The sequence below is a fragment of the Lucilia sericata genome, unplaced genomic scaffold (genome assembly GCF_015586225.1).
Source record: "Lucilia sericata isolate MDLA Ls3-8-SP2 unplaced genomic scaffold, ASM1558622v1 Contig000756F_arrow, whole genome shotgun sequence".
Classification (NCBI taxonomy): Eukaryota; Metazoa; Arthropoda; class Insecta; order Diptera; family Calliphoridae; genus Lucilia; species Lucilia sericata.
Genome location: NW_023994753.1, coordinates 184,227 through 198,918, shown reverse-complemented (window position 1 = coordinate 198,918; position 14,692 = coordinate 184,227). Strand labels below are relative to the sequence as shown.

The following is a 14,692-nucleotide window of genomic DNA, read 5'->3' as shown; positions in this document are numbered from 1 at the left end:
TTTTAATGAATTTCAAACAAACTATATGGATATTTTTTAATGGCATTCTAGTACACACTTTATGAATATTGAAACACTAATGGATTTAGTTAAAAAGCAAACTTTAAAACGCTACATGAACAAGTGCAGCTAATTACTAAGATAAAACGCTTTATCACGCACTTAAATATTTAATTATTGATCAGTAGTCATAAAAATTACTGAATATATAAATTTCAAAAGATTTCTAAACCGCTAGACAAAGGTCCATTATTTCAATGCTTATCGCAACGGTACTCCCGGTTTATTAAAAAAAATAATTGTCATACAAAATTTATTTTATATACCTTTAATAAAATAAAAAATAATGATTATGAATAAGGCCTTGAGAATATGGATCTAAATCTGTTATATTTTCTTAATATTGTCCTCTATAAATGATATATTGTTTAGTGGTTATGGATAAAGTATACCCTTTTATTAAAATCCCCCCGACTAAAATATTTTTTCATTTTCTATAAATAATGCGGTTAATAAATACATAGTAAGTACTCCACTAAAAGTAATGCGTGTTGCGTGCAATTAATTATTAACGCAGGCATGTTTAAATTAATAAATTTTCCATAAATCAAATTTTAATTAATTTCATGCAAACTAAAAATGCTCTTCATAAATATTTAGTTATTATTGTGTATTAAGTACTAACTGTCATACTGTTGATTTGTACTAGCGGAGTATTTCTCCCCCCAAAAGTACTTTTACAAATTATTATCATGTAAGTAATTGTAATGTACTGTAAAAAGCATTAAAATGTAACACATTTTCAACAAACTGGCATGTTAATCAAAAATGTAATTTATTTTCGTTAAAGGCAAGGGTTATCTATATATATAAAAGAGTAGCGTTACTGACAGACTGATTCATCATCGCACAGCCCAAACGGCTGAACCTGGAATCATGAAATATTGACAGTAAATGTGTTTTTGGTTATATAGATCCACTAAAGAGGGATTTATGGAAATTTGTACATTTAGGGGTAAAAAAGGGAAAATACGGATAAAACAGGTTTTCTTAATTATCTTACCTAATATTAGTGATACAAGAAACATTTTAAATGCACATGTATCTACACTTAAAATAAGCAGATGGGTGTCTGGTACTTTATAGAAATTCGTACTTTTAATGGTTGAAAATGTGTAACAAAGATGATTTTGGTACCTTTTTTGGCCTTTTATAACTTTTTAACTAATAAACAAAATAACATTTTGGTAAATATTTTGAATATATCTCCCAAAATTAGGAGACACCTTTAAAATTCAGCCCTTTTTGGGTGTAAAAAGGATAAAACTGTATTTTTGGTACTTTTTTTTTAGCACATTAAGAAAACTTTTTCGATTTATTGAAGTATTCCTATTAAATTACGGACTAATTCTGTAATATTTTCTGAAACAAAATGTTTGCTATTTTACTGGGGAAAAAAGTTCCAAAAGGGGAAAAACGGGAAATTTAATTTTATTCAAACTCATTGAGCCAATTTTTATAAAATTTGAAAAAGTATTTTATTTACTCACACAAAATAAGCTATTGGTATATTATTTTGGAATTCAAGTACTAAAGCCTATATAGGATCAAATTCGAGTAAATTGTTTTGTACTTTTTGAAAGCACATTTTTTCTGGGACAAATAAATGCAGATTTGAATCGTTTGAGTTTTATCTGGGATATATAGATTTAAATACGGAACATTTTGTAAAGCATATTTCTATGCAAAAAGGTGAAAAATTGTACTTTTCTTATTAGTACTTTCCACTAAGGTAGAATTTGTTCCACTTTTGGTACTTTTCTTCTTTCTTGAAATGATACTCTTTGTATGTTCTATAATATGAATTCCAAATACATGATTATTAAACATACACGGTCCTCATTGAATAAGACACTTTAAGAGAGAACTTTTTAGTACTTTTTATTTCATAAATGGTACTTTTTGAATTTTCTAAAATATTAAACCTGGGAACTTAAATTTTGATATACATGGTCTTGACTGAATAATATTCTGTAAGTGGGAACTACTTTTCCATTCTTCAAATGGTACCTTTTGGAGTCTCTATAATGATTAACTCGAACACATGACACACGGTACTTATTAAATGAGAATTTATTGAGCAGGATTTTTGTACTTTTTCATTTTTGCGATTGTACTTTTTCATATTTTTACGATATTGAACATAGAAATATAAAATTTAAAATGTAGGGAATATAGTGAATGAGAATCTACTGAAAGGGACTTTTGGTACTTTTTTATTCATCAAATTATATATTTTGAATTGTTTATAATATTGAACACAGAAACATAAAATATTTGATTAAATAAGAGATATTTTATTGTACTTTTTTTCAAATAGTAATTTCGAAATTTTTTATAATGAGGAAGCTAAACGAATGAAACTAAAAATACAAGCTTCTTCCTGAATGCGAATTTATTCATGAGATATTGTACGTAAAAACTGAAACATTAAACAATTTTTGAATGAATTTTAATTTTCTGTAAAAGAAAACAAAATTTTGTTTGTATTTAGGTAGTGTTAGGGTAGCGAAGCACCCAGGGTATGCTAGTTATCTAATAAAATTATAGGAAAAATTTAAATAATGTGATCTTTGACAGCCAATTTGTTCACAAGTGATTAATGGGGACTTTAACTCCTTATTGGGGACTTCAAGGAAAGGTCTTTATGCCAATTTTCATTAAGCTATATAAACATCCTCACTTAATACCTCATGTGACAGAACAATTTTTTTTTTTTTTTTTTGATCTACTGGTAAAAAGCACAATTCACTACATGATGGCCAGGTTGTCCCCTACACAATTCTTACTGATCCAATAGTTCGCCGAGGGATGTTGGACGCCGATGCCTATAAATAAATAAGCATCGGCGTCATAGTTTCTTCTTTCATGTATTAGTTATAACTATAAGCCAATTCCTAAACGGGATAACGGCACAGTTTGTTTTTAGTCAACCTCTAAATGACCCATAGCCTTGACTGAAAGAAATATATTCATATTACTGAAATTGAACTGATCTAGAACTGAACTAGAACTGAACTGGAACTGAACTAGAACTGAACTAGAATTGAACTAGAACTGAACTAGAACTGAACTAGAACTGAACTAGAATTGAACTAGAACTGAACTAGAACTGAACTAGAATTGAACTAGAACTGAACTAGAACTGAACTAGAACTGAACTAGAACTGAACTAGAACTGAACTAGAACTGAACTAGAACTGAACTAGAACTGAACTAGAACTGAACTAGAACTGAACTAGAACTGAAATAGAACTGAACTAGAACTGAACTAGAACTGAACTAGAACTGAAATAGAACTGAACTAGAACTGAACTAGAACTGAACTAGAACTGAACTAGAACTGAACTAAAACTGAACTAGAACTGAACTAGAACTGAACTAGAACTGAACTAGAACTGAACTAGAACTGAACTAGAACTGAACTAGAACTGAACTAGAACTGAACTAGAACTGAACTAGAACTGAACTAGAACTGAACTAGAACTGAACTAGAACTGAACTAGAACTGAACTAGAACTGAACTAGAACTGAACTAGAACTGAACTAGAACTGAACTAGAACTGAACTGAACTAGAACTGAACTAGAACTGAACTAGAACTGAACTAGAACTGAACTAGAACTGACTAGAACTGAACTAGAACTGAACTAGAACTGAACTAGAACTGAACTAGAACTGAACTAGAACTGAACTAGAACTGAACTAGAACTGAACTAGAACTGAACTAGAACTGAACTAGAACTGAACTAGAACTGAACTAGAACTGAACTAGAACTGAACTAGAACTGAACTAGAACTGAACTAGAACTGAACTAGAACTGAACTAGAACTGAACTAGAACTGAACTAGAACTGAACTAGAACTGAACTAGAACTGAACTAGAACTGAACTAGAACTGAACTAGAACTGAACTAGAACTGAACTAGAACTGAACTAACTAGAACTAGAACTGAACTAGTAAAATTGTGCAAAATGCCATTCTCGGAATATTTGAGCTTTTTACAATTCTTTTTAAAAAACGTTGAAAACTTCATTATACTTTGTTAAAAAATAAAAATATTTTTTTATGATCTGGTAGCATATTTGGTTGTATGTTATAAAATAAACTATGTATATAAGAAATATTACTCTTTCTTTCAGTGTAAAATTCATGTTAAAAAGATTAAATATAGCATTTATATGTTATTAATAAATCTTTTACCTTACTAAATTTCAATTGAATCTTTTTTTATCCTGTTAAAAGTCTTGGTATACAACATCTGTATTACATTCTCATGTCTATTGGCTACACCTATGTAGTACATTTATGTAGATATTTTTTCAATAATTTTAAACTTATGTAAACATTTGTAACCTCAATTTTATTTATGCACAAACAATTTAAATATTTATGTTCAAATGAATAAATAAATACATGTGTACACTTGAGTGTTTCTTAGTTTGTTAGTACAACTGAATTGATAGCAACATTGAATATAAAAATAACACAGAGTAAAAGTAAACCCACTACTTACCCATGCCTTTGGCCTGCAACATTTCCAATAATTTCTTAATACTTTCATCGCGTGCAATCAAAGTTTGTTTTTGTGTTTCGACACGACATTCTAAATCTTTAATTGTCTCGCGTAAAATGCTAATTTCACGTTGCAAATGATCATTCTCAGCATAAACAGCTTCAATTTGCTGTTGCATCTCTATATTTGGCTGACGCATACGTGCACGTAGTTCTTCCTCTAATTGACGCACCAGCATGGCTTGTTTCTAAAGTTGGTGTAAAGAGAAAATAAAAGAATACAAAATGTTGTAACAAGATTTTTTTTCTACAGACAGTTCATTAGCTTGAACATATGTAAGAAAGATTACATATAAAATTATTAAAAAAAATAATAAGCTCTTTGCCGATATCTCACAGTCGCACAGGCGTAATAGAATTCCAGGTTTGTTTCCAAATCAAACATACTACACGAAAGCAGAGATCTAGGGTCTCAAAAGCTCAGGGGTCAAATTCTGGCATACAAAAGCGATCAAATTCTGGCATTCAAAGGACAAATTCTTGCCATCAATCGGACAAATTATATACTATACGGAAACATTCTTATGATCCCTGGAAAACATATTTGAAATTTTGTCTCATTAGCTTCCATAGGTCCAGAGTTAATCGATTACTAACAAACATCTGGTATCGGCCATTAGCGGTCACTGTAAATTTGGTAACCATGCTAGTAGAAGTTATCACAATGAGGATGAAGATGAAACAGTAGTCCATCTCCTCTGTAACTGCCTAGTCATAGCAATGGGTCGAAACCGAATTGTATGCACGACCTTCTTCAATGATCGGATCTATCGAATGTTTCATTAGAATGATTTGTTGCATTCTTAAATTTGTCAAAATTGGCTGGAACTTAAAATTCTCAAAACTCTGAACGTGATCATCAGAATATGCCAAGACTGTTGATTTACCTATCTCCTTATATCTCTTCTATCTCTCCTTATATCTCTTCTATCTCTCCTTCGGCTATCTCTATTTTTCTCTTCTCTTGATTTGCTCTTACAAAGGGATCAACTTGGATCCAAGTAATGCTGTTCATGGCCACCTGCCAATACCTAAACTTACAAACATTACTCTTTTATTATATAAAATTCGAATGCCCGAACTTAGCCCCAGACTTTATGTCTTGCCACTATAATTTGACTTTGTTTCTAATCAGAATGCCAGTTTGATTCTATGTACAATACGAAAAATACTCACTTGATTTTCAGTGCTTAATAGTTTCAATTGATCATTGATTAAACTATATTTAGCGCTCTCCTCCTTGCGCAGCGCTCGCTCTTTCTTCAGTTCTGGCGACCAGAATGTCTTAATGCTGTGCATGGAACTGCCAAGTTTTTGATTTGTCAACTCGAGTTCACGTTTAAGTTGTGCCAATTCCCGTTGTAAATCTGTATTCTGATGTTGCAAATCGCCCAGATGATAACCACGATCCACTGTAGGCATACCGGTATTAAAACCTGCAAATAAATTATAATCGATATTAGAGATTTTTAAAGAAACTTATTAAGAAAGTATGTGTGCGTTTGTGTTACCTAAAGGATTTGGACTCTGTCTAGCTGAACGTCCATACAATTCATCCTCCAAATAAAGGCCTCTTTCGAGGGATCTATCACGGGAACGATCACGTGGTTCACGTATGGGTATGAATTCACGATCATGATGATCTACTAATCCACCTCTATCCAATGATTGATATCTAGGGGCTCCTAAACAAAAATAAAATAAAATTTTAGTTTTAAACTATAAATCAGAAAAGTTTTGAAAAACTCGGAAGCAGTTATCCTAAATATCTTTAAATAAAATATTTATCAAATACTAAGTACTTTTTTTAATATTAACTTACTTGGATAGTCAAGTCCATGTGACATTACTGGTCTACTGGCACTACGACTCCTATGATGTCCCGCCCCCGCGGGACTTGTTGGCTCATCCATGTCTCTGTAGTATGGACTGCCCATTGCTGAAATTCATACAATTATGGTGATGATATTATGAGGATGATGGGTTGATCGGCTTGGGTATTTTTGAATAAAACAGTGCAGGGGGATTTTTGTATTTTGGAATTGCTAGTAGCGTTTTAAATTGAATGCTTTCAAATAGTAAAACAAAACAAAAAAACAGAAATCAACTTAAAAATAAGTGAAACTTATAATTTCAATAAATAAATTTACAAAAACTTAAAATACAAATTATAAGTGGTGATGGTGTGTGTGTGTGTTTAAGTAGTGAGTGTTTAGTGGTGTGTGATTGTGCATTAAAATGTTTAACACTGTAAATCCTTTTAGAATACCGATGTACTATATGTACTCACTGAGGCATATTTTACAATATTTTATATAAATTATATTGTGATTGGTTCTTAGAAAGTTGTCATTTTAAAATGGTTCCGGTTTTTGCAATTGACACCTCTTAGGGACTCTTTATTACGAAACCGATATCCACTTAGACCCATGTCTGCTACATGATGTTATAGAAAATATATTATACAGAAAATTCGTTTCATCAGTCTTTAATATGATATAAAGTACTTAATATCATGAGTCTTTAACACTGACTTAAGTACATATGTATGTGGAAGGTCGGGAATCGTATGGACAATATTTAGTGGGGATAATCTGGTTATATCTGTGATCGGAATCAATGATGTATACTTGTAACATTTCAAACCATTTCGAATGATTTGAAAGGGCTCGACAATTAAGTTAAGTGAAGAAGTCTAATACTAGCATCTTAAATTGGAATTTGTACATATCCAGCTTGTTGGAACAAAGGATCTAAACCTGAATGTACCTTATGGAACTCGGTTTCAAATAGGAACATTGGACTAATTACTCATGGTGATAAAGAAATACAGATCAAGTTTTCTTAACATATTACCAAGATGATCTTGCAATCCGGGGAAAAAGACGTACTACCAATACGTCGAGTCTGTCTGGAATATAAATTGGTGGTGTCAAATGTATCCATAGTTTTTCCTAAGAATAATTTGAGATGGTATCGAATCATCGAGACTTATAATCTGGGACACAGGTCAAAGTTTCTGTCTTCTTCTTGTTTTGGTAATTGGAGAGGTCAAATCGGCGTGGTTTAAACCCACAGTCGCGGGAAGAGAATGTTGGTCAAAAGACTGATACCGAAGAGCTCCCTTCTGGGCATGTTTCCTTGATGAAAGACCCTCATCTTGGTGTAGTGCAATCATCTTGGTAGGTGCTACTAATACCTCTAGTCTGCCATAGGTTAGGTTAGGTTAGGTTGATAGGAGGATGTATACTACATCAAATCCGAAGAAATACACCTAGGCCACTATCGGGCCTGTTGTGCGCTCCAATTCAAGAAAAAAAAAAAAAAAAAAAAAAAAAAAAAAAATTGTTTACTGAATGTTCAGAAACTCAGTTTCCTGGACGTAATTCCTAAGAATCTTCCAATCGGTGTTGGTTAAGAATGTTATTTCCGGAATAACATCACTTCCAAGATACTTGGATCTAACTTCGACGAATGCCTGACAATGGCAAAGAAAGTGCTCCAGAGTTTCACTGTCCTCTCCACATGCTCTACATTCGTCTGAATTCGCACGTCCAATTTTGTATAGATGTGCTCGTAATCCTGTGTGTCCACTGAGAATACGTACCATCATACTAACCTCAGACTTGCTCATTTTGAGAAGATTTCTCGTCTTGCTCTCATCAGGGTCACCCCATAGAATCTTTGTGGTTCTACCCACCGTTTCATTATTCCAAGAGGCCTTATGGGATTCTCTCATCCATATTTTTAATTCAGCTTTTGTTGCGTCGAATGGTTTTGCGTTTGTCAGGTTAACTACATCGAGCTCCCTTCCCTTTAAAGCTATTACATTCGCCCTTTCGTTGCCGATTACTCCCGAGTGGCCTGGTACCCATATGATGTGAACCTTACCTCTGGGAGAGTATTCAGTTAAAGCTTTCTTACAATCCAATACGGTCTTAGATTTAATTCTATCACCTGATATCGCACAAATTGCCTTCTGGCTGTCGGTAAATATATTAAGCCCTGTGGGCGCCATATTTATTCTAATCCAATTTACACATTCCGTTATTGCTCGTACTTCTGCCTGGAAGCTTGTGTTATGATTAGGTAAACGGTGGTATATTTCTGTTTCTGGGTCTTCAATATAGAACCCCAGACCCACTTTGTCCCCTAATTTAGAGCCATCCGTGTAGCAACGGATTCCTACTGGTATTTGCTCTAATGTTCCGCTTGACCAAGACATTCTATCTGGGATTAGCGTTTCAAAGTTTCCGACATATTCAGTGTCTGGTATGCGATCAGGCACGTCCGATGAATGTGTATAACCTTCCAATGTGTCCAGTATACATTGATGACGTGTCCTATAACCGTTTCTGGCCAGTTCGCCTAAAGTAAAGAGCCGTTCGGCTGTAAGCGCCGCCTCATATCTTATATATGTTTCAATGGGTGGAATATCTAGCAACGTTTCCAGAGCCTTGGTTGAAGTAGTACACATGGCACCACTTATACCCAAGCAGCATGTACGCTGAACTCCCTGTAGTAATTTGATATTACACTTTTTGTCCAAAGCAGTCCACCAGATTATTGAAGCATAAGCTAGAATTGGTCTAATTACACTTTTATAAAGCCAATTTGTCATAGTAGGACTAAGACCCCATTTCATGCCTATGGTTCTCCTACATATCGCCCAGCACCGATGTGCCTTGTTGATCCTATCCTCTATGTGGTGTCTCCATTTTAATTTCCGGTCAAGTATTACACCTAAGTACTTAACTTTGTCTGTCACCGGTATCTTCTTGCCCAAGAAGCAAGGTTCAGTATATGTAGAAATTTTTGTCTTTCTTGTGAAAAGACAGATTTCCGTCTTCGCCGGGTTAACATTGAGGCCTCTCGGTTGAGCCCAGCTCAAGGCCGTATTCAGAGCCTCCTCAGCTCTTCTACACAAGTAATTTGGATCCTTTCCCTTTAAAAGTATTACGACATCGTCTGCATAGCAGACAGGTCTAAGTCCTTTCTCGGTTAGGGTCCTTAGGAGGCTATTAATCGTGGTGACCCAGAGTAAAGGTGACAAAATGCCACCCTGTGGTATACCTCGAAATACCTTTTTCCTTATAGTTATATCGTACATCTCGCAGCTTATCCATCTGTTCCTTAGCATGTAGTTGATCCAGTTACGGAGCACCCGGTCAACATAAAACTGGTCTAGGGATTGGATAAGGGTATCAGTGTGCACGTTATTGAAAGCGCCTTCGATGTCAATGCATACTGCCAGTGTATACAGTTTGCTATCGAAAGATTCACCTATGTAGTGGACAACTTCATTTAAAGCGGTTTCCACCGATCGTCCCTTTACATAAGCATGCTGCTTATATTTAAGGTCATTGTATGGTATGCTGCTTTTAACCATGCTATCGACTATCCGTTCCAAGGTTTTAAGTAGGAAGGACGTAAGACTTATCGGTCGATAGGACTTAGGTGTCGCATAGCTAGGTTTCCCTGGTTTGGGTATAAATATTACCCTTGCATCCTGCCATTTAACTGGGGTATATGCCAATTTTAAGCATGCAGTGAATATCTGTGACAGATGTACGGAAACCAGTCCCGCCTCCATCTGCAAAAGTGCCGGGAAAATTCCATCCGGCCCTGCAGCTTTATAGGGAGCAAAGCTCTTGATTGCCCCTTTAACCATGTCAGTTGTAATAACTATTTCCGTGTTACCCTCCCCTTCCTCCAATATCGGTTCATCTATGTTATTCGATATACCGGGTGGGAAATGAGAATCCATTAGGAGTTTCATTGTCTCCTCCATATCCTCAAGCCTCCTGCCCGTGTCATCGATCATAGATTCCGGTTGGACATGAGTTTTGGATAGGAATTTTTTTATCTTCGATACGTCATTTACGCTATCTACCTGTTCACAGAAAAGTTTCCAGGAGCCTCGTTTGGCTTTTCGAACGATTTTCTTATATTCACCAAGTTTATTACGATACTCATCCCAGTATACTGCGGTCTTTTTACGCCGTGCCCGGTTAAATAGTTTGCGAAGAGTCTTCCCAAGGTTCCGGATCTCCCCAGTTACCCAGGGTTTTTCCTGGGCAGATCTCCGCTCTCGCAGAGGGCAGCTGTCCTCGAACGATTCAACCAGGGCACTTGTGAACGTTTCCACTTTGGCATCTATATCCTCTTTATTTCGACATTGAAAAGTGTCCTGACCTAAACGGTTCTTTAGTAAGGTCCCGAACATTGTCCAATTAGTTTTAGACTTATTCCGAAACTTTATCGGCTTTGGTGGTGGCCTTAGTATTTTGAATCTTATGTACCGATGATCAGAAAAGGAGTGCTCGTCCGAAACTCTCCAATCCTGAATTTCGTTTATAAGCTCTTCTGAACATATAGTTATATCTAATACTTCTTCTCTGATTCTATTGACGAAGGTAGCTTTATTACCTAAGTTCAATGTTATCAAGTCTTTAGTATTAAAGAAATCCATGAGGGCTTGTCCCCTGCGATTGGTGTTTGTACTACCCCAAGCTACATGATGCGAGTTGGCATCACAACCTATTACAATTTTCTTATTTTTCCTTTGTGCCTCTTCAACCAGTTTCATCAGATCCGACGTTGGTGGTAGTGTCGGAGAATCGAAAGGCAGGTAAATAGATGCAAGGAATATGTTGCCACGACCTTGCTTCAGCACCGTTGCATCCGATGTTGATAATCCTGTTGAGAGGAGAAAACATAAGTTCTTGTGACATAAGATACATGTTCTCGGGCGAGATCCTGTATCAGCGTAGAAAAGTTGGAAATTTACGTGATTTAATCCAGAAACCTTGTTGCGAATCGTCCAAGGTTCCTGGATTAAAGCTATATGTATTTTACCTGTGTTGATTTTAGCCATCAGAGCGTTGGTAGCTGTCTCGCTCCGATGGAGGTTTATTTGGATAACCTCAATCATGGTCATCCATTAAACTGTCTTCCAGCGAGTTGGTGGTCACCTCCTCGCTCTTTGGATTTGACTCCTCCGGATAGCCTGAAGTGGCTATTAATGCAGTGAGTACTGTAGATGGCACTGCGGTGTCCTTATCAGGCATAGGAATAGCAATATTTTTAATAGACACATTCCCAATTCTGGAGAGCATTGCTGTTCTGTCTTCTGGCGGGTGAGTGAGTCTGCCATAGTCCCGTCATTTAACTCCTCGGCCAGTCCTTGGAATGATTTTACATGGGATCTAACCAGGGAACCACATAATATCGTACAACGGGTGACTAGTTACCCGCAGGACTTGTCCTGGCTGTTCAGTTGGTTGAGGTTCCTTCGGGATCCACGTAGTGGCTGTGGTTTAAACCCAAATTCGCGAAAAGAGTAAGTTGCGATTAAAAGATTTATGCATGGTGAAATCTATATTTCGGAATAAGTTCGGTGCTGTTGTCGAATGACAACAGATACCCCACAGGGAGTGACTGTGGCACTAGATAGATTAAGTACTCGAGCAAAGTGCACGTATACTGGACTGGAAATTCCATATACGTAAATTGCCACCTGTGAGTAAGAAGCACAATGGGGCGGTGGTGAGTCGTCACAATAGCTCACCCAGTGTTTGAAAAAGACCACCGTGTAATAGGCCAACACGGCAGGTGTTCACGTAAAGCACTTCGACATTAACCCAGGCAGAGCTTTGACAATGAGTTGGTGCCAAGTATGAGGCCCTTACCCATCCGTATGACGGATGAATGAGAAGTGTGCTGGGTTGAAGGGTGATGGATGTAAGGTATCTTATACAAGTGATACCATTGATTTTTCCTTTCTGTACAGGTATGTTCAGGGTTTACTGTGTTCGTACCAGATTTACGACAGTGTGTTTTCTGTGAGTAAGAACAAGTTCTCGATCGGTTTGAGGGATTCGCATTTCAGTCTACCAATTGTGTCTGTAGATGCTGTTGCCGAATAAACAGAAAACATTCCATCTGCGTGGTTGTAAAAGGAAGTGATATTTTTGCGTCTTGGTAGTTATGGGCAGCAATGGTCAGAAATTAGATAGCTCGAGTACTTGAACAAAGTGCTAGTACATAGACCAGCAGAACCAATGAGTCGTCTAACGAGCACACCCTATGGTTGTAAAAGTACCGCCGTTAAATAAGGCCAATGTGTTGCACTACAACTTATGCGGACTTAATATTCAGAAGGAAATTCATTCAGTGAAAAACCAACTCCATCTTTATCTGTGCTAGTTATTGATTGTAAAGAAAATATAAGGGACTTATGTCGACACTATAATAGATAAATAGTCATAAGAGTCATTCTAATCAACAATACATCGAGCTGATAGCCTGGTTAATGATGGATGTTTTTCGGTATTCTCCCAGCATACGGAAGTGTATTAAATCTGATCTTGATCGGCACTGGGGAGACTTATTAGGAATCTAGGCCTTATATTTCGACTGCCTTCCATTAGATTATTTTAGAGTGAGTGAGTCAGATGTCCTTAAAACACAATTCTAACATTTAAATTTCGGAATTATTTCCGTAATTCGGGCTTTGAAAATTGATGAACAGAGTAAAGAAAATTATATGGAAAACTCATAAACTGATTTTGATATAGAATTCGTAGAACATCTGAAACTTTGAAAATGCAGTCCACACATATTCATTGTAATATAAATTAAATTACGTAACATATTACAATACTAGAAAATTCTGTTTTGAAAATGAAACCGACAAATGGTGAATTAGTGAGTGAGTACATATTGCAATTAAACTCATAAAATAATAATGAATTAAAAGCAGTGCAGATTGTTGTTGTGTGACCATTTTTTTGTAACATATTGTTATTATTATTATTGTTTTTTTTTGTACCATAATTGCAATCCAGTTTGAGGCTTTTAAAATGTTAACTTGTCAAATGAAAAGCACACGATGAGTATTCACCTAGAAAGGTGAATCAACTAACAACTACTAGTGTTTGTTGCTGTTATAGCTGCTATTGCTGCTGCTGCTGCTTCTGTTGCTGCTAGAATTTTGTAACTATAGATCTAGAGGTGTTTTATGTTATGTTACACATTTATTGTTGTAGTTTTTTTTTTTTTGTTGTAGCAAAAACATTTGACAGTGATTTTGTCATTTTGTGTCAAGTGTTTTTCAGCAGGTGAGTGTGAGTTTATTTCATTTTTGTTTTTTTTTTTGGTTCAAAGTGATGTTAGTTTGTGTTTATTTTTAATTGTTTTTTTTTTCAAATAAAAATGTGTAAAAAATGTTACAAAAAATAATAAAAAATGAAAAATTTTTTTTATTAAAAAAGCAACAAAAAGAAGAATGTTTCATGCGCATGCGTGATGTAAGATAATAAAATTAGTTTAGGATAAATTTGTTAATTTGCTCTCTTAAAATTAAAATTATTTTAGTTAGTTTTAATTTTTCACAAAATTATAAAAAAAATTGCAGCCTTAATGCATGTTTCCTCTTATTTAAAAAATTATACAAATAAAAATATTGACTGTTTTCGTGCATTCATTGTTATGAATATTAAAATCAAAATTTAGCTTTTATTATTTTTTTGCCAATTCCATATATTCCCGTTTTGCACTTGTTTATTAAGCAAAATTTAAAAAAAGAGTTAATATTTATATTAGGAATTTATTATAAATTTAATTCTGGTATTCAGTTGCAATTGGTCGTGAGAAATTGATTATGTTGCATGTTTTTTTTATATTAAAAAATCGGAGAATGGTTTGGCAATTGTTATACCCCACACCACTTTAGTTTAGATTTATGCTGATGTTTGTAATGCATAGAATTAATGGTCCTACGCACCTTAAAGTATACAAATCGGCTTAGAGTCATTTTCTGATTTGATTAAGCCATGTCCGTCCATCCGTCTGTCTGTCTGTCCACGCAATTTTTAAGATAGTTCTATGAAATTTAATACATATATTACTTTTGACCCAAGGACAAACCCCATTGATTTTGATTGATATCAGTCCATTATTTCACCTAGCTCCCATAAAAGCAGACCCCTAAATTGGGCTTTGAAGCCAATAATTATGCCAGATATACTAATATCTCTCTTGGTGTATGGACGGC

At 35.1% G+C, this 14,692-nt stretch overlaps 1 protein-coding gene across 7 annotated transcripts in view; it reads right to left on the bottom strand.

The window, feature by feature from the left end:
* The window catches only part of LOC119607870 (ERC protein 2-like), a 54,515-nt gene that overhangs the window by 1,812 nt on the left and 38,011 nt on the right, over positions 1-14,692 (bottom strand). For 6 of the 7 annotated variants that reach the window (XM_037961987.1, XM_037961984.1, XM_037961986.1 and 3 more), the window contains exons 4-7: positions 6,458-6,574; positions 6,147-6,320; positions 5,812-6,071; positions 4,577-4,823 (exon numbers count right to left, since the gene is read on the bottom strand). In XM_037961987.1, coding sequence (XP_037817915.1) covers positions 4,577-4,823; positions 5,812-6,071; positions 6,147-6,320; positions 6,458-6,574 — 798 coding nt within the window. Of the gene's footprint in view, positions 1-4,576; positions 4,824-5,811; positions 6,072-6,146; positions 6,321-6,457; positions 6,575-13,468; positions 13,645-14,692 lie in introns of all 7 variants that reach the window. The other variant, XM_037961990.1, reaches the window with a different exon arrangement.